Raw genomic sequence first — 20,979 nt, forward strand, 5'->3', positions numbered from 1 at the left:
TCCTGTTCTTCAAGTGTTTCAAATCATCTGACATTACAGGTTGGATACCTGAGGCTAAAAACGCTTCTCATGTAACAGGTTGGCTGGTTGGAGAAGGGTTCTGCAGAACACTGACATGTGTGTTATTCAAATGCTCTTGCATAATTGAGTTAAATCTGTAAACGGAACAGATTTATTCCGAAGCTAGAATCCAGGGAAACACAGTATGCAAATACATCTGAATTTTCCCTTGAATTGTCAGCCCACCTCTGCTCCACAGAATACAGTCTGAGTTGTAACCTTTTAACGAGCGTTACAAAGCTGAATATAGGACATGAAACTAAATGAAATGAAAGCAAGTATTACAGGTTCTTAACACGCTGAACGCTGCTTCCTTTGCACAAAATGTTCCTGGATCATGTTCGATAACAAACCGCAAATGATCACCTCAAAGAGAACACAGCCTTGATGCATCTGTGTGTGGTTTAGAGGTTAGACAGAGATAGAGAGGTACCGGTAAACTGTTTGTGGTTTAGTCGTTTAGGCAGTGGTTCCCAACCTTTTTGGTTTTATGTACCCATTGAGCTGTTTTGCCATGCCAAAGTACCCCCTCACTCACGTGTGTCGATGATTCTCTGAAATTTGTTTTATTAAAATTATATTAAACTTTTAGTAGGCCTATCTAACACATCTGATTATTAAATGAAAATCATTTGAATTACCCCCTTTAATACAATTCTAACTGTTTTCAATTGGAAAAAGTAATCAGTTTTACTAAGATGGGCCTATGAAATTACTTAATCATTTTGTAAATAAATTGTAATCCCCAATCTTTCCAAGTACCCCCTGCAAGCTGCTCAAGTACCCCTAGGGGTACACGTACCCCTGGTTGGGAAACACTGGTTTAGAGCAGTGGTTCTCAAATTTTTCCACATGAAGGACCCCTAAACTGACAAAAATTAGACCACGGACCGGACCCCCATTTGATAGGATTTTGTCCCATATGGTCCCCCATGTGATAATAAGATTGATGCTTTTAGATGTTTTATTACAGAAAGTGCATAACAACCCATGATCAAAATTGTCATTGTGTTACTTATGAATGGAATTATAGTGAAAATAAATTACCCCCCTTTTGGTTGGCGACACCCTGGAACCCCCTCAAGGACCCCTGGGGGACCCCCATTCGAGAACTAATGGTTTAGAGATAGACAGAGATAGAGGTAAACTGTGTGTGTGTGGTTTACACACACACACACACACACACACACACACACACACACACACACACACACACACACACACACACACACACAGATATATATATATATATATATATATATATATATATATATATATACACAGATATACTGTGTGTTGTCAGTGTTTCTATCAGCACACCATCTCGAACCAGAACTGCCTATCTGCCCTGAGAGAGGAAGCAGCGTGGAGTAACAGAGCTGCATCCTGTTGCACAGCCTCATGGTTCGTTTGGACATTGCATCAGTAAACACATAATGGCTTCTGATTGAGCCGAGGGTACACGGATTGGATTCTTCTGATGTAATACCTTGACCTTAAAAAGATACCACTCAATTTGAGAATTTATAGACACACACACACGGGACAGGACAGGAAACTACCTCATCTGTGAAAAGTGCATAATAAAAACAGAAATGTTAGTTGAGATTATCTTTATTTGAGATCACGTAGAAACACAATCAGTCGGATCAAGACGGGGATGGGTCGATGGGATGGTTTGACAGACATGGATTACGACTTTCCTCTCCATAGAGCTCTATGCATTATGCAAATGAATAGTCTGGGACCCAAACTGAGTAAATTTAACCATTTATTATCCAGGGAATCTGTGCGTTAAAACAAACGCGATCCTGTTACAGGGAGGCCTATCCTAATCAGCCCATTGACCCATTTTGGGTTTAAACAAAGAAAACGTTCCTACCTTAAAACACGTTTGTGGAACAGTTCCCACATCACAGGATACATGAACATATTAGTGCAGATCACTTTATTCATAATATTGGTTATCATTACATATCTACATAAAACACAAGGACATTCTGATTCCCCAGAGACACACAGAAATAGCCAAGTTCTAACACGTGAAGGTGGCATCATGCAGATAAAAGTTTCTTACAAGTTACTAACAGTTTGGCCATTGTAGTTTTCAATTAATCTGGTTTCCGCCATAAGCTGGTGCTAGGAAATTGACTGTACACTGGATGACCCATGCTGGACTTCTCTCCACAGTGATATTACGGAGGACACTTACACGTCTGCAGCACAAGCATTTTAGTTCAAGGAAGGGCACGGACATCCTACCATAGTACAACCTGGTCCAACTCTGCCATTTATGAACATCAAACCCTGGTTACAGTTCAGTAGGCCATATTTTGATTACCCTCAGAGAGGCAGAGCTGAGAAGATGCACAAGGCCAAACAGTTTTTCTTAAGGGTGGATGCACACCGACATATGTCGTCATATGTCGTAAATCATTAGAAAATATTATTTTCAAATGATTTAGCCCAATTACACATTTTATTTTATAATTACATTTTCCCATGGCTCTTGTGATCTTTGGGCTGAAGAAGTGGGAGGAGAAGACAGAGGAGTTTGGATAACACTTTTTAAAAACAGGGTGACAAAGTGCTTTACAGATCATATAAAACAATAAATAAAATCCAATAAGCAATAAAAAAAGGCAGGTATTAATTACATAAGGGTCACAGAAGACACTCGACTAGTTCAAGAAAACAAGAGATCATTATGTACATATCTGCCCTAAGAGGACTGAGGGGACTTCACTTACTCCTAGAAACTACTCCGGTTGTAAAGGCAACGTTAGTCTCTTTGACATTTCAGAGAGGAACTTTTGACGTTTGTGGATATCCGGTGAAGGTGCCCTCGGTGTTATTATAGCGTTCTGGCTGGGAAGAAAGTGTAGAAGTGGTGAACATTACCAACAGGCACACATTCACATTCAATTCATGTTCCTTCAGTAGCAACACTAACACACAAAATTAAATGTTGCAGGGCTGTTAGACTCTTAGTCTTGTTCAGATCAGTTTTCAAGGGAACCCACTTTGTGCATTGAAATTAAAATTCAAAGTAGACAGCCCTAAACTCTTTACTACACAAGAGCATATATGGGGGGAGTGGCCTTCTTTTATAAGGTGGTTGATTTGGATTGAGTAGCTGATGGGACTTTAAATATTTAGTCAACCGACAAGGGAGTCGTTCAGTTATTCAGTCAAGCGTGGAACCCTTTAGTTGTTTGTGGCCATCTTGGCTTTGAGGCGGTTGATTTTGATTGGCAGCAGGTTGACCATCTCCTGGCTCAGCTCCAGCTCTGTCTCCACAGTGGCTGCTGCCTCAGGGTGAGCCTCGCAGTATTGAACAACATACCTAGACAACAGGTGGGAATGAAAGGAAAAAGAATAAAAACCTAAGACAGAATTTATATCAAAAGTCTTGGGTGCCTAAGACTTTTGCACAGTACTGTATATACTGAATATAATATAATATAAAACACAACAGTGCAATACTCTATAAATCCTTTCCATACTTGTAGTCATCCAGAGACTTGTTGAGGTTGTCCAGCTGAGTGGCCGGTGCAGAGCTGATCAGTTTGCTGTGGAGCCGGGCGACTCTGAACCGGGCCACCAGAGCTGGTCTCAGAACCTCCTCCTCCAGCCGCTCGGGAGCCTTCCCGTCCGGAGAACGCAGCGAGTCGAGGAACATCTGGAAGTACCTGGAGGGGAGAGAGGAAGAAGAGAAAGGTCAGGCAAGAAGAGGAAACATTAAGGGATTTCCCCATTACTTCAATTCATATTCACCTGATGTAGCCCCGCCCACTTGACCCGTTTGTTACGACTTCCTGTTCAAAACGACGGCTGTCTTACCCCTGGTCAAACCAGAGATCATCTCTGGTCAAAGCTAGTGACTCACTGGAAGCAGGCTGCTCTGCCACAGGAAGTGTAAACACAATTGGTTCCGATTGGGTTTACACTTCCTGTTAAGTCTCTCAAGCCAGACTGTCTTCTACATACAGTAAGGTCAATATAGTGAGTAAATGTGCATGTACACCGCCCGTTCCCTCATCACTCACATACGTGTACACACACACACACACACACACACACACACACACACACACACACACACACACACACACACACAAACGATTATTATTTTTTGACTGGTGTCCAGCGAAGCTTGTTTGCATCCTTCCCTTATCGATACTCCTTATTGGTTCGGTTCTTTAACACTATTCTTTTTTCATCACCAAATAATTGCTTTTTTTTTTTAATATATTATTTAAAAAAAGAATAAATTCAGAACATTATTAGAATGTATTTTATATTTTAAATATAACTAAATGTTTCTAGAGCAGCAACAGCAATGCAATGTATGCAATGCCCATGCCCACAGAGTCATGCAGCAGAGTCAACTGACAAGAACACGCATAGGACTAGGGTTTAACGTTTCCTCCTCAGATACATATACCGCAAAAACAGAGGCAGGCTGAGTCGAGAGATGTCTCTTTTCTGGATCATGGAATAGCAATATATTCGTTATCCCAGAAAGCAAAACAGATCATTATTAACCTTTGACTGAAATCAGCCTGTAGACGGAGCTCTGCCACCATGCACACACACACACACACACACACACACACACACACACACACACACACTAGGGGTGGGAATCGCTGAGTAGCTCACGATACGATATCGTCACGATACTTGGCCCTCGATAACGATATTATCACGATACAGCGATACTGCGATAATCGATATATTGGAAGACGATACATCACGATACCTGTGTAACTGAAGAGAAAAAAATACCCCTAAAAGGCAAGAAGCAGGTATTATGTATTTATTAGCAGAATTGACATGAACTCTCTCAGAGTTCACTCACTCACACCATTTTCGATACCACGGAGGAAAAGTTACACATTAAGTCTTTTTATTATTATTATTAAAACAAGAAAACCTATATAACCTACCTACCTATATAATTTCTAAAAGTAGATATTAATGATCAAACATTTCCATTCATGTAGCCTACAGTATTTATGTTTTTGTTTCAACTACAAACATAAATAAACGTCAACTTGAAACTATGTTTGAACTACCACACACAGCATAATATTTTAGCCTGTTTATTAAAAAAAAAAAAATCGCAAGTGGAAATATCGCGATACCGTGAGTATCGATATTTTGTCCCACCCCTAACACACACACACACACACACACACACACACTCACTTGGCAGAGGCAGAGCACAGGTGGTTGAATTTCTTAATGGTGTGGTTATCCAGAGTCTGGGAGTCTGGCGGTCTGGTGGCCAGGGTCAGTTTCAGGTCCATCATCTCATTGTAGATCTCAGCCAACTCAAACATCAACTGTCTGCGGATCAATAGGTAGTACTGAGTATGCAGGTCTATAGGTAGATAGAGGGAAGATCAGAGGGAGTGAAGAGAGAGGGGTGTGAAGAAATCATTCAAATCCATTCACTGTAGGTTATGGTGTCCTCTTGTTTGGACCTTCGGTTAAATATGCTACTGAGAGTCTCCTTTGCAGAAAATGTGAGGGATTGATGATAAAAGCTAATAAAAATAAGATACAAACAACTGTTTGAATTACTGGTTGTCAGATGGTTCACAAGCCACTTAAGATATCGGTAATGAATGCTTTTATTGTATTTCTATTTTATGATGAATGACTGACATATATCAAAGGAAGTTCCGCCTCATATATTACTGAACTTGGAAAATCCAGTTTTTCTTACTGTGCACCTGTTACCTGGAATAACAGACAGAACAGTCTAAAGCCTGCACAATTTTTATCCTTAGGACATTTTAAATTTCTAATCTCTTCATATCTCCCTTCCAAGCTGTTCTTGTTTTGATCGATTCCTATTCTGGTTCTTGGTACCTTTGTCTATGCTTTTGTCTGTCTTATATTTGGCTATCTTGTAAAAGAGGCCTCTACCTCAATGTATTTCTGAGTTTAAATAAAGGTTGAATGAATTTAAAATGAAATCAACTAAAAAGTTAGCGCCATACCGCTGCAGATTGGCTCTAGCATGTCAACCCGTCGTTTGTGCATTTTGCAGCGCCGCTCCAGATCCTCTTCGAAGAAGGCCAGGTACTTGAACAGAGCGCTGTGGTCCTGCAAGATCTCTATGTGGTCGGTCACATAGCCATCCATCTCAAAGTAGTCCTTGGCCTGCATAGATGGGGTGGATGGATGGACACTTAAAGGGATACTCCACTTTTTCAGGAGTTTGGCTCATTTGCCACATAACCAAGATACACCATGCCCTACTGGCACTGTCCACACAGTTTACAGTGAGCTACAGTCGTGAAGTTAGTTAGTATGGCCATAGAATGGAGGGTAATGGTACAGCTGTTAAAAATCTGCCAAAACTCACATCTCACGGCGCCAAAATACATGTTGTGCTTCGGGTACTCACCACACGATGCGATGAAATATTAATCCAAAATGCACATAATCAGTCTTATTGGAAGGAAAAGAGGTCGGCGGCCATGTTTGGAAAGTAGTGCCGGCTACCTCTTTTCCTACCGTTTAACTGACAAAACGACGGTCAAAATGATTCATGTCGGTTAACGGTTAACATCCCTCAATCCTTTTAATGCAGTATTTCTGTCCAACCCGTGAATGACATCAACACCACCATTCAGTGTGTGTGTGTGTGTGTGTGTGTGTATGTGGCTGATGTAGGTCTGTCCCGCCTGAGTTTCAAAGAAGGAACGGCAAACGTGTGTGTATACCTGTGTGACATTGGTCTGTCCCACCAGAAATACAGCTCTCGCTTCAGTGAAGTCCAATGGCAACAAACCGGGCACCTGGAAAACAGAAAATAAACAAGGCAACATATGTAACTGCATTATGGCGCCCCCTGTTGAAGAGTCAGGTGAAATGGCAGCACTCATCACAGATGAAGTTTCAAAGCCGAAGGCTGAAACGCGTCCGTTTTGTACGGCTGCTGAGCAGATGAAACTTTTTGAAACATTATCTGTGAGCGCTGCCATTCGACCTGACTCTTCATGCTCTGTTGGGCCGACACCCGATGCATTTTAAGGCCGAGTTGAGCTGCACACCATTTCTATTGATTTGCCTGCAACTGATGGAGCTTTTGATGAATGGACTTGACAGTATGTGACAAGTAAAAGTCAGTTTTCCATGCATCTCGTTTGAGAATAAACTTTAAAGCCGCATTCAGCAACTTTTCCAAGTTTTGCTATCGGTATCGCCGTTCAAAGTCAACAAAACACAGCGCCAGAAAGCTCTATGTACATGTTGTGACATCGGGTACTCCCCACGTGATGAAATAATAATCCATAGTTGCGTGAAACATCATTTTCCTAGCAAATCCACACCGAGTTGCTTTCTTGTTTTCCTGAACACAGCGCATGCGCAGTATGCCGCACATGCTGCCTCCAGGTTGTCTCCTGGACGCTGGCACAAAAATGCTTAGTGCCAGGAGAGGCCTTTGGAGGGCGGTGTTGGACCAATAGAGGCGACTGAATACACTGGACCATATTCAATAACTAAAAAGCTGTTCTATTAAGGTGAAAAAGTGACTGATTGGGGCTTTAAGTGGCCACTGTAAAAATGTAATAACTTGTTATACCATCACGTTCCCCCCACACATATGTCTAAAAAAATACTAGCTTTGAATTATTATTATGATTAATGATTGTTATAATATTAATTAGGGGGAGCTTTTCTTCTCCACTGGTTACAGATGTAAATGTGATTATTGATGATTAGTAGTAGTAGTAGCTGCAGTATTATAACATGGACCTTCTTGTCTTCCAGACTGTTGTAGTAGTAATATTAGTAGCAGTATAGTAGCAGCTGAACCAGTAGCAGTAGTAAAGGCAATATCCACAGAATATGGACCTTCTCTTCCATGCTGGCGATGGAGTCGAAGGTGTCTTCGGAGCCAAAGAGCTTGGCGCTCTTCCTGCCCTTCTCTTCCTCTTCCTCCTCCCCTCTCCTTGCTCTCTTCAACTCCTCTTGACGCTCAACATCTAGGTCACCGATGCTGTCCTGGGGACAAACACGCGTGTATATATACATGAAATCACGTGCATACATAGTAGAGAAAATGCACAAACATTGCATATGGACACATTAACATAAGAGTATAAAGAGAAACAGAAATTCCCAAGTAAACACACAGATATGCATGTGGACACGCAATGCAGGCGTGTGAAAGTTTGCTAGACAATGCAGCTAGTGGAAGTGCACACAGGCGTGCACGTGCACAGGCAAACACACACACACACACACACACACACACTACCTCTAGAAGTTTCTTGGCATCCTGCAGCAGGTTGAGAGCGTATTTGATCCAACATCTGGCTATCTCTGCCCTCTTCTGTCTCAGCTGCTGCCTGCGCTCACCCTCTGTCTCGTCTGAAGGGGGGGGGGGGGGTATAGAGGGAAGAGAGGGGCAGAAAAAGAAAGAGGGAGGGGCAGAGATAGAGAGGTTGAGAGGCAGGGACACAGGGATGGAGGGACAAGTTAGAGTGCAGTGCTACAGCTGTGTCATTTTGATCAGTATTACAGTTGTGATTGGAAATATGAAATGCTAGAAGTCATTAAAAGTCAACATCTCATATGCGAATGAATGTATCAATTTCAAATGACAATCGTCTCACTATTATAATACTGCGTATTCCGTAGCAGATGCTTGCTCTTGCGGCAAGGCCGAGCTGTGTAAATAAATACAATAATAAATAAAGCAAGAAGCAAAAATACACATTTCTTGGATAAATATCACGGTATGGTTTTGCAATATGGCAGTAGTGTATCGATAATGTTATCGCATTTTTTTGGTCCCACCCCTAGTCATTACTGCCTGTATTCTGATTGCTCAACAACTCACGATGCTGTTCCTTCACAACCAGAACCAGGACAAGTTAGCATTTGTAAAAGGGACATACAAATATACAGTCTTCTGCAGTGTATATATACATAAGGTAGGTAGATAAAGAAATTGAAATGATAGATACTTACTCTCCTGTGCTGCAGCCTCAGAGGGAACCTCTCCTGCCAAATCTGCAATGACAGTGGCTGCTGAGAGGCAATGTCTGCCTTCCATGTAGCGGCCCTGGAAAGACACAGACACACCTCAGAATGGTTATCTAGGAAATAAAGTACAGTGATAACATTGTTGTCCAACACAGACACTATTTTCTACAGAGCATTTGTGATAACAGCATTTAAGGCTACATTTTCTGTGATCATTCTTAGGTCGCTTTCCACTATAAGCTGGTGGACTCTGTGCGATTCGGGGGGGTGAAGTTGCAACATTGTTGCGATTTTCATTTAGCTCAGTTCACTTTCACACACGAAATTTGTCAAGCGCACCAAACTTTCTGAACAATGTCACGTGGTCCAAACAGTCACTCGTCTATTGGACAGAATAGAGAAGGGAGATCTCTCCAGCCGAATATGAGCAGCAGATGAGGCAGCAAGCTGTTGAACATTTCATTCTGCAGATGAGAGTAGCCTACGTACCGAAGGAGATAGGCAAGCCGGCTGGCCAGCTGTTGAGAAATGTGATGTTGTTATGACGACGTACGGCATGAGGCAGCGCGCAGGTACTGTACACGTGTGCATGCCGCAGTGTTTGTTTTGCTCCCTACTCTGGCGCGGTTAAAGCGGACTAAACAGCTTATATGTGAAAGCGACCTTAATCTAGCTTGCTTGTGCGAGTGAGGCGCACTGAGTGTGTGAGAGCTTGGGTCGAGAGAAGTGAGGCAGCGGAGGTGCTTAGCGAATATGTATTTACATTCTCTAAAGACAACAAACACTCAAGACTCATTAAATACAATGTCCATTAGTCTTGGTAGTTGAAGTTCACTGTGCCTAAATGTATTCAGGTCTTGTAAAATATGTGAGTATTTGAGTTTTTTTCAATCAAAAAACTTTGTAAACAAAATTGCCACTGCAATCCAAACCCTACCTTAGTAATGTAATACTGAGACAGTGTAGCAGCGTTGAGAGCCCACTCCATTGGGTTGTACTGATTTAGCTGTAGCTGTCTCTGTAGTGTACTGTGGCAGTAGGTGCCAGCACGCTCAATTTCACCTGAGACATGAAATAATACAATTATTATTATCAACAAATAATTAAAACAAAAAGATCTAGCGTTCTTATATTCATCTGGACAAATATGAATCCAATAAATTGGGGTTTCAGCCCCATCAAAATTAGCCTTGCTCCACACCTTCGAAGCCACGCCCACTCCACAGTTGAGCCAAATCCACAACTGTGGAGTGGGCGTGGCTTCGAAGGTCTGGAGCAAGGCTAATTTGGAGTGAAGAAGAAGAAGAAACACTAAGGAAATATCCTAAATGCTCCTTATGAGATCAAAGTAGTTGTTAATGGGTTCAAATTGATAAAGAGCATAATACAACAGCGTCCAATATGATTTTGAGTCGTTCAATTAGTTAGCCATCTTGCCACATAAAATAAAATCCATCAGAAAACAGACTTTACTCCTATCCTAGATGGCCACTTTTAGTTTTGTGTAATTTTGAACTATCCAAGTTCACAGAAATGTGAATTCTGTTTAGAGAAGGATTACGTGTTTGTTGCATAGCAATACAATATGCATGGAATTAATTTACACAAGTATTTTATGAAAGAAACTATACACCCCAGATGAGTTGCAATTATTGGCTATTTTGGGACTCAATTTTATGTGATTTTGATGCAGGAGGAAACTGATTTTATTTATTTCTTTTTTATAGCTTCCCCCATAGATTTGCCAATGAACTATTACAGTAAGATGGGAAATTGGTAATAATTTGTGCAATGACACAAGTCTATAATGGCAAGCTGAATATGGATTTGCTAATTTACACTATTTAATTTACAGTACCCAACATTTATTGGTCTACTAATTTGCATCGATCAACAGACTCACCAAGGTTCTGATAGAGCTGAGCCAGGTAATACATGGTATGGGTGTAGGCCAACTCAAACCTAGAGAGAAAGGAGAGGGAAAGAGAGACAGAGGGGAAGAGGGAGAGAAAGGGGTGAAGGACGTAAATTCATCTAATTTACAATATATACTATCATAAACACATATGAGGGTTACAGGGTGTTAAGTGTGTACATTTGCCTGTGTGTGTATGTGTTTGTTAGTGTACGTGTGTGTGTGTGTGTGTGTGTGTGTGTGCGCGTGTCCATGCGAGTTACCTCTTGGTCCTTTCCTGATGGGTCAGGAGGTTCTCCTCAGTAGTGAAGTACTCTGTGATGTCAGTGGGAGGACTGCCCTCCTGAGAAAAACACAACCAGCAAGGGCTACTGACAAGGAGGATTTGGCCAATGCCGTTTTCAACAGCAGCCATGTTGGCTCCACAATGTTCTTCCATGGATGTTGTAGAAACTAGTGATTCGACATCAGCTCATCTTTTGCATGTCAGTATGGTTACAATACAGTGTTACATATTACAGTCAACACTTTAGTTCTAGCGAGTCAGCAGATCAGTCAGTGAGACAATAGACCAGCCATAAAAACCAGTTAGTCAGTAAACCAGTTGACAAACTAATTGTGTGTAGTATACCCCATTCCTGTAGTAGCAGTGATTGTCTCCTGTTCCAGCCTTTTCCATATTGTCATTAATCAGTCAGTACAATACAATACTTTATTTAAACCAATCAGTCATCCAATCTTACCTCCTTCATATATCGTAGGTAGATGGATTCTGCTGTTTCGAGGAAGCCCTGAGCCTCTTCTGCCTCGTCTCGTCCTGCCCAAAGGAGGCCCAGCTGGTTCTGGCAGACAACACCAACAGCCAATGAGTGAGTAGAGTAGTTTAGTATCAATTAGATCTACTAGCATGGTCTCTCAGGCTGAGAGAAACTAGAAATGGTCCTACTCAAAAATGATGTAGTTAAGCAAGTTATTGAGGCATGCACCAATAGTTAATTTTACTTTTACCCTTTACTAGTATTTCTGGCATAGTTGAGGGCAGGCAATGTGAAAGTATAGCTGAGAATTTTTCAATGTTCTCAACAACCATCACTTGAGCAACCCTTGGGCAGTGGTATGACTGGTAAATAAATGGATGGATCTGTCTAAATCTTAACTAGCACGACACAGAAAGAGAGCATGCATGCTCATTCTGCAGAAAACAAGCTTTTAAAAATCGAATCGGATTCATAGGTTGTTTTTATGATGTACTCTGATCCTTTCTCCTTTCAACAGCTGTCAACCTGCAGCAGGAGTATTATTAATAATGCTTCCAAATTAATTATAGATACATTATCACATTAGGGCTGAGTTGTCACAGAGTAAAGTGGGTGGTGTGTGTGTGTGTGGTGCCCTAAACATCCTTGCCCTAACATGGCGTTATGGATGAAATGATTGGCAAAGGCATGTCGTCACCCGAAAGGTTAATTACACGAATCCTTGTTTAAGCTGACAATTTCATTGACAAATCTTTGGCAGTAACGTTACGATTTTTATAAAGTCCTTGCTTATGTCCATGCCCTGTTTCTAAACATAAGAAAATTAGCGTACGTTAAACGTTAACTAACGAAAGCTAACAGTTTTAGCACCATACCCTGACATGGACGAATAGCGACACATTCTCGGGTGATACGCTGCATTTCTCTATCAGTTTCATGCAATTCATCAAATGCTCCTGGCCGGCTGGCAGCTCCTCTGTCTCGACGTGGTTGACACCAAGATAATACTCCACAGCTCCCAGCTTAGCGGCCCGCAACCCGGCTGGCGAGTCGCCGCTGAAGCCTCGGCCGAAGCCGTCCTCCTCCCCGTCCACCGCCGGCCGCTGCTCGCCCGTCTCTGCGCCGCTCTCATGTTCACCCTCGCCCGCCTCGAAACTCTTCAGCGAGCAGTAAATCTCCCTGAGCAGCTCCCTGGCTTTGTACTTGGAGCGGAAAGGGTCGGTCGCGGGGTCTTTGCGAGATTCTACCTCGGAGAGGTTTTGGGCGGTGGTGAATTTGTCGCAGACAGCTCCCCACTCTGCGCTGTTGAGGGACGCCATGTTGACGTTGTTGTGACTGCTTCTCTTCTTCGGCTTTTAAATGGCGGTTGACATGCTTAAATGTTGTATTACCGCCACCTACTGGATTGCTAAAGCTACGTAGCGCAAATTATTAGTGATCAAAATTACAAGCGTCTACCCATTCACCAAATTACCCATACTGTGACCTAAAGTAATCGTCTACGTCGGTTCAGCGTTTTAGTCAGGTCGTCTCCAGATTCAGAAATGTCCCTAAAATGCTTAAAAACTTCCTGGCAGCGTCCACTGCTTCTCCTTCTGTCTTCGTTATTAGAGCGGTCGGCAGCCAAGCACCAGCCGAGGCCGAGCGCCATCTACTGGTGGGTCCAGACCTTCGACTCAGCCTCATTCAATTTCTCCTCAAAGTGAAAACCAGCAACAATTCCGATTACTAGTGGTCACTAAACACTCAAATGGCTGGCAGGCCACATTTTCAACAAACTGCGGGGGATACCATTCTGTTAAAATACGATTATGTTGTTGAATATGTCCAAATGACCAGCTGAATTAACTATACTGTACGAACTGTAGGCCTATTTCATGAACAAGTCCCTCACCAGCTTTGTCCACATTTTCTCCATTCAGTCTACATTGTTTCATAAATGGTCCAATATGTAATGAACCATTTATTTGTCATTGATATGTTTGTTGAGAAGGGTTATTTTATCACATATGAGAAATGTAATGTATTTAAGCAATACAAATCATGTCACCATAAATGGTTTTGAGGTTGAAGTGCATAGCGTTATCAGTAAAACTGGGCGGTCTTATAAAAAAGTATAGCCCCTTGTATAGTGTGTCCTGCAGATTATCTTCAATAATGGAGGCATTGTAGTTGTCATAAAAATGTCAGTGCAATGGCTTCAATTATTGTCTGAGACCCGATGCATCAGCTTAATCTATCAGATTTTTGCATCAGTGCATCTCTGAGAATTCAGCTGTGACCATGTTTGGCTATAGCCTAACTCTGTAGAAGCAAGTAGTATATTGTTGGGATAAATAAGTAAACAATGATCTCCTTAATCAATCCAGCCTCCAACAGTAATGTTCCTACAAAAATGCTTCAAGAAAATTGGATGTAGAATATGTGCAATTTCCACACTGGTTTCTCAATAAAGCTCTAGAGGTACTCTGTTTTGTATTTGTTACTTTAATTTATACTTCACAGCTTTGTTGAGGAAAGGGTTTCATCATGTGTCTTCCAAGGAAGGTCAGCAGGTTGCTACACCTTCTCTAGAGCAAAGTGTTGACTGCAAACATGGAGCAATGTTTACTGACGTCACCATGACGACATGTCTGACGTTGTGAAGGTCACCTGTTCCCTTACAATGACCATGGAGCAGGACTTTGTTGCAAACATGGCTGCAACTGAAAACTATAACGGCCAAACTGTACCATGGGCTTAAACAAACTCACTGAACCGTGTTCAAGTCATTTATTGCCAGTTTATTCCAACAAACCCAGAGAACACAAGGAATCAGCTCATCAATCAGGGAGAAGATTAATGTGACATAATAAATTAATGTGAATTGCAACAACAAAACAAAATACATTTATGGGCAGACTTGCCTTGTCTGGTCACAGCATTACCTACATGTACAGCCTTACAATCTAGGCAGTCTCTACATACAAAGCGATATCCATTATTTGTATCTTTTAAACATGTAATTAGTCTTGTATTATTTATCATTACTGTAAAATCATACCAAGCTAAACCATATGTTTTTTCTATGGATTGTACAGTGTAACATCTTGCACCAGGGTGCACCAAGACAGCAGAGCTCTGTGTTCTCCCTACTTAAATAAAGGTTAATATGCTTGCCAGTGATAATCTGTAACAGTATATGGCCATATTTGAACATACTGACTTCAAGCATATTTTTCTATTAAGTATCACGTCTTTATTTAACTAAGTGAGTTATTATATATTACAAATTTTTGTGCTGATGGCCTGGGAAAAAAAGACGTTTGATGACTATTATAAAGATTGCCTAAACACAGCTTGCATGTGTGCAACAGCCAGGTACTGGAGCTAATGTGCAAGGCATGCAATGGATAGGGTGGCTTGCGGACTGTGTACATTCTCCCTCATTACTTTTGTTTGTGATGCTGCATGTGTTGCAAAAATCTATGTCTAAGACTAAAGACTAAGTGAGAGCAGTTCACCTAAATTCTTGGAGGGCCACTTCTGCTTTGTAGTCTTTGTATTTTTAGTAAAAAAGTGACTAAAATTCATGGCATCATATTTAGGGATGTAACGATAACCGGTTTTAACCGTGATAAAATTCCTTACGATAACCGTACCGTTTCAAATTTTCATGATCATTAAAACCGTGGTCTGAGTTTTCAATATAAAACTTGGTGAAATGATTTCTGTGAGTGTATTAGTACTTTTTGGAAATTTTCAGCACATTTTAACAAACCGTGATAATACTGATAACCGTGATAATTTTTGGTCACTATAATCGTGATATGAAATTGTCATATCGTTCCATCTCTAATCATATTAGCAAAAAGTTTACGTGCCATTGTTTTGAGGACTGGATGAGATGTTTAGGTGCATTAGATTTGATGTCCCGGTTAAGGTGGATGTTGTAGCCACAGGGTTTCACTCTGCTGCTGGCTCCCAACGGTGAACGTTCTGCATCGGCTTCACGCTGCCACTAAGATGCCTTCTTCTTCTCCAAGCTGAAATGACAGAAGATTAGGTCAGACAGACTGCGTGTCTTTCTATTCTAGTCCATAACCTTGATTGCAGGGATTGTTTTGCATTGTATTGGAGAGCAGCACTCCCTGCAAAATGACAGACAAGCTCTACAGTGAACTAACTGGCAGAATTGATCAGAATCACTTGTCACAATGGAGGGGGGGGGGGGATAATCCTTTAAAGGAGAATTTCGTTTTTTTTTAACCTGGAGCCCTCTCCTCACATTAATTATTATCTGACGACTCACCCAGTGTTCTCCGCAGCGTTTTTGTGCCTCCTACGCGTTGTCTCGCGGGACATGACGAGAGTTGGTGACACTGACCCGAAAGGAGGAAATGGGATCCTTGTAAATACTGCTGGAAATAGCCCGGGGGAGATTGGCAGTCTGATGTTTCTTTATATATATATATAATGACGATATGGGTCGAAAACGGGAAGAAAACTGTCTATTTACATGGAGGAAGAGCACGCTGCCATGTGGCCCAGACGGAGCGCATTCAAGGACTGGCTTGGAGTACTATTTCGATCACAACGCCTACGACGGTCCAAATCGCTGCGGAGAACACTGGGTGAGTCGTCAGATAATAATTAATGTGAGGAGAGGGCTCCAGGTTAAAAAAAAACGAAATTCTCCTTTAATGTTTTTGAGCACTTCTTTATGGCATGTCTGTTTTAATAGACGTATGGGAGAGAGACAGGAAAGATGAAAGACAAGATGATAAAGTACATACGCATGCATATTAAGCTGCTGAGCCATCTGTACATACTTACATTTATGTGAGCAAATAAAGCATGCTGGTATAGCTGATGGAGATTACACCATCCATGACTCAACACTATAGACCCTGACATAAAGTCACCAATTTTGCCAAAATGTAGATAACACTCATGACCACCAGTATCATTGCTACTACAAAATCGTACTTGTATTTGATGAGACGGCTTCCCTGGATTAGCTGTGCTGACTCATTGGTCAAATGGCAAGCGAACAGTAGCCAATTACGCGGCTGCACCTTGTAGGCGAATCGCATGAAGAGCAGTGAATAGCAGGTCAAAGCTGAGACAGAGGAAACAAGACAGTCACACAGGGAGAGGGTTATTACATCCTGCTTTCTTATAAGCTGCTCACTCCTGAACAATTCCCACTGCAGCTCAAACGTGTAATAAAAAATGAAATTCTGGCCTTACTGCCCAAGAAAAACAATCAAATGTAGAGTAGCTAGAATACTATTATTCCATAGGTCATGATATAAGCATCCAAATAAGAGGCAGTGTTAAAACCACAACAGGTAATCAAACAGAGAAAGTCTTTGAGCAAATCCTGATTCCAAAACTGAAATCACTCCAACACATGTATAGTACACATTTGGTGTTAGTATTCTTGTCTGTGTCTGTGTGTATCTATCCATGTGGAATCTGTGTGTTGTGTATGTGTGAATATAATATTGCTGTAAATGTCCTGCATTACATTAAGGCCATTTAACTGACAATTGTATCCATAGTGACTTAAAGAAGTGTGTGTGTGTGTGTGTGTGTGTGTGTGTGTGTGTGTGTGTGTGTGTGTGTGTGTGTGTGTGTGTGTGTGTGTGTGTGTGTGTGTGTGTGTGTGTGTGTGTGTGTGTGTGTGTGTGTGTGTGTGTGTGTGTGTGTGTGTGTGTGTGTGTGTGTGTGTGTGTGTGTGTGTGTGTGTGTGTGTGTGTGTGTGTGTGTGTGTGTGTGTGTGTGTGTGTCTTACCAAAGGTCATCCTGCCACTGATAATCTCAGGGCTCTTCTTCATATCTGAGATGGCTGCTATAGGAAGACCCCAGTTAGCTACTGGGCCCCAGAAATGCTACACACACACACACACACACACACACACACACACACACACACACACACACACACACACACACACACACACACACACACACACACACACACACACACACACACACACACACACAAATATTGATTTTAGGTATTTAGTTTAGGCCTTTATCCATTATGACTTACAGTCAGTTTTGTTTCATTACAATAGTACAATGCAGTACTTTTAATATGCCATACTTAATGGAAAAATCTAAATTGGTGAATCCGATAACTGAAAGTAGGGCTGGCTAAAATCTATATCATGATGATATATACATCTTCTTCATATGATGTGTGATAAAGGCCACGGGAAAAACCCGCCAAGAACGCCTATTTATGAAACAAGCAAACAACGGATCTCTGCACCTACAAACATGTCTGAACTACAAACATGATTGTCTGCACCTACAAACATGTCTGAAAAACAAATGGGACGAGTCTATTGCATTCTAGTTGAATGCATTGCAGACTCAGCGTCCTGTAATGAAAGGGTGCTACACTGAGTCAGTGACTGATGCTGGAAATAATGCATATTGAACATTTTGGAAATACATTTTATATAGATAATGATTTATTGCAAAGTCCACCCCTGACTGAAAGTATCCTTGTACAAATGCAAAGGAATGGACAGACATTTAATACTAAAAACTAGAAAAAGTATACACCCATACACATTCAATGGCAGATAACCGTACAGTGCTAACTTGCAGCACAAACAGATGAACAGAAACTCTGGAAGAAATCAGACAAACCAGCAGGCAGAGGGACAAACAGACAAACCAGCAGGCAGAGGGACAAACAGACAAACCAGCAGGCAGAGGGACAAACTGACAGACCAGCCTGCAGAGGGACAAATAGACAGACAAACCAGCAGGCAGAGGGACAGACAGACAGACATGGAAAAAAGGCGAGACACGCACAATCCAAAACCTGTATAGGGCAGGTGCAGAGCTTGAGGCAGGAATGATAGACAAAATTAAAGCTTGCACACTGCAAAGGCTCCAGTTAGGTGTGTTTTATTTGTCACCGGTGTCAAATAAAACACACAAACAGACAGACAACCAGCAGGCAGAGGGGCAAACAGACAGACAAACCAGTAGGCAGAGGGACAAACATACAGGAAGGCTGAGTACATACCGTGCTGTTTAATGTTTTATTTTCAGGGCATCATAGGAGAGAGAGGGACAGAAAGACAAAGATAAGTCATACTGATATGAGGGAGGTTACACAAGAGCTATCCGCTAAAATGGGTCACAGTCTTCATAGCAGGTTCACAAGAGAACTTTGTAGATTGTTTCAAAAGAACCTAGGTCCCAAGGCAATAGACTAAATTTGCCCTATCTGGGTAGTGGAAGTATGTTGTTGTTGTTGAGCGAGGTAACATTTTCACATAGCATGCTTAACCCGTCAAAGCATCGTCATGGCACAACACGCCAGCAATAAACATTAGTTAGTTTCGTCAGGGAGCTGGAATAACATGTGTAATGATGCCATGTAATCTACCATTGGCTACACATCATGCCATGACCAAGAGTCAGCGAGTGGTGAAATATAATTGTCTCTTTTCTTTGGAAAAGGCCCAAGACATAACAATCTTGTCTGTGTGGCAGCTGTAAGCCAACATGGCTTATTGCATCATGAACCCCCAGCACAGCATGTCAAGCCCTTGAAGACCACAAAGACAACGGTTCTCTCACATGGTTTTGCATCTGGATCCAAACTTTTACCTGACCATAAAGCCACAACGCCAACCTACACACAGTATTTCCTTATACAGTACCGGTTATTCTTTGTTTTCAACCTTATCCAAGCCATGTCAAGTCACGATCTGCCTATTGAAAACGAGTTCATAGTTCATAGACATGCCCAATCAAGATGTTCCTGAGTAAGACGTATTCCACAAAGAGATTAAAAATGTAATGATATTACATTGGCTTTATGGTTTGGTACTTTATTATTGGTATCCAATAAGAGTCTAGCTCTAAGTTTGTAGGGCACAATATGTTCTCCCTCTAGTTTAGTTCATTGGATGTAGTTCAACAGTTTTTATTATAACATTTACAAGTCATGTATCTAGTCTTCACTAGTAACGTTTTAGCAGCCAAAGCAAAGCAGTCATCCTCGCAAGATAGCCTACGGCCAGCTGCGGCGACCCCTCGGCGCAGTCTGCGCTGGCGGTTTAAAACCCGGTTTAACGCTACATGCTGGTGTCAAACAGCGCAGCACAGACACAAACGTCCTTCAAAAGTATCAGAGTAAAACTCTTCAAATACAACTGAAAGTAACATCGAATTGTTGGGAAATCCACAGTTTGTTGGAAAGGCTCCTGGTTATAACGTTAGCGTTAGTTGCCTGGAAACTATTAACGCTAACTTAGCATAGCTGATGTTAACATTAGCGTTAGCTGCTCTTGACAGCTAGCTACGCGATAGCTACATTAGCGTTGCTTGCTAACATAGAAATGTATCCAGATAAACCATAGACCTACCTCATCAAATACTCCCTGAATTCTTTGCTCTTCAGGTGGTCAACTGCTTTCCGTGCGAGTAGGCCTGCCATGTTTTAGTTTGGTGTTTGTGTTTTTGCTCAGAAGACCTGTGTTGCTCGCACCGCCGACTGACAGCTTATTAGAGGGCAACTGGTCAATTTTCCGACCATAATATTGCGCTTTACGACACTGTCGCAGATTTCTTAACAGAGGCTCTCTCATTTGTGTTGCTATAGGGGAGGTGTGTGGTTGCTATGCCGTATTTCTTCTTCTACTAGTATTTAATGGCGGTTGGCAAACAACTTATGGTGCATTACCGCCACCTTCTGAAATGGAGTGTGGATCAGAATGGACTTCTAAAATACTACACTATCCTGACTATATTCTTCTACTTAGTCCAGTTTCCTCTAAAAATGAAAATATATCCCTATACCCCACATTCCCTGAATTCAACTGCAATATTTCTTTTAACTCCAGCTTGATACGATTGCTCTCCAATCTGTTGTTGAGGATATGTCTTTCCTGTTGGTAGTATGGACAATCAATCATTACATGTTCTACTGTTTCCTGCCTATCGCAATATTCACACATACCAGTCTCATGTGTAGACGTCACAGCCACCCAGAAATGCGGAACCCCACAGCAGTTAGTATGAGTCGTTCCAAACAAACGGTAATATCTCAAAAAACTATACATCGCTTATTTTGACATTCTGAGAGCAGAAGTAGCTCAAGAGTTTGATGTATAATATATGCATGTCGTGTTAAAGTTGTGTGAACTGTCGCAGTTTTTAAAATGTAAACAGGGTCAGCCGGCTAGAGTCAGACGCTCCATAGGGTTCCATTGC

General features: G+C 41.7%; 2 protein-coding genes across 2 annotated transcripts; both read right to left on the bottom strand.

Annotated features, from left to right (window-relative positions):
* Positions 1-1,676: 1,676 nt before the first annotated feature.
* kifbp (kinesin family binding protein) lies at positions 1,677-13,067 on the bottom strand (the record flags this gene model as incomplete). Its single annotated transcript, XM_083651129.1, has 13 exons — positions 1,677-3,406; positions 3,567-3,752; positions 5,275-5,449; positions 6,075-6,237; positions 6,804-6,878; positions 7,939-8,088; positions 8,345-8,457; positions 9,061-9,154; positions 10,013-10,137; positions 10,979-11,037; positions 11,254-11,333; positions 11,734-11,832; positions 12,624-13,067. The coding sequence occupies 13 exons, from the start codon at positions 13,065-13,067 to the stop codon at positions 3,268-3,270; spliced, it is 1,902 nt and encodes a 633-aa protein (XP_083507255.1). The 3' UTR covers positions 1,677-3,267.
* A 1,444-nt stretch (positions 13,068-14,511) lies between these two features.
* mpc1 (mitochondrial pyruvate carrier 1) lies at positions 14,512-20,289 on the bottom strand. The gene is given in 4 exon segments (XM_083650842.1): positions 14,512-15,773; positions 16,717-16,849; positions 17,528-17,624; positions 20,132-20,289. Coding segments are annotated over 4 exon segments (327 nt in total). The 5' UTR covers positions 20,204-20,289; the 3' UTR covers positions 14,512-15,748.
* Positions 20,290-20,979: the final 690 nt, after the last annotated feature.

This window comes from Poromitra crassiceps (genome assembly GCF_964638095.1).
Source record: "Poromitra crassiceps genome assembly, chromosome: 14".
Taxonomy (NCBI): domain Eukaryota; kingdom Metazoa; phylum Chordata; class Actinopteri; order Beryciformes; family Melamphaidae; genus Poromitra; species Poromitra crassiceps.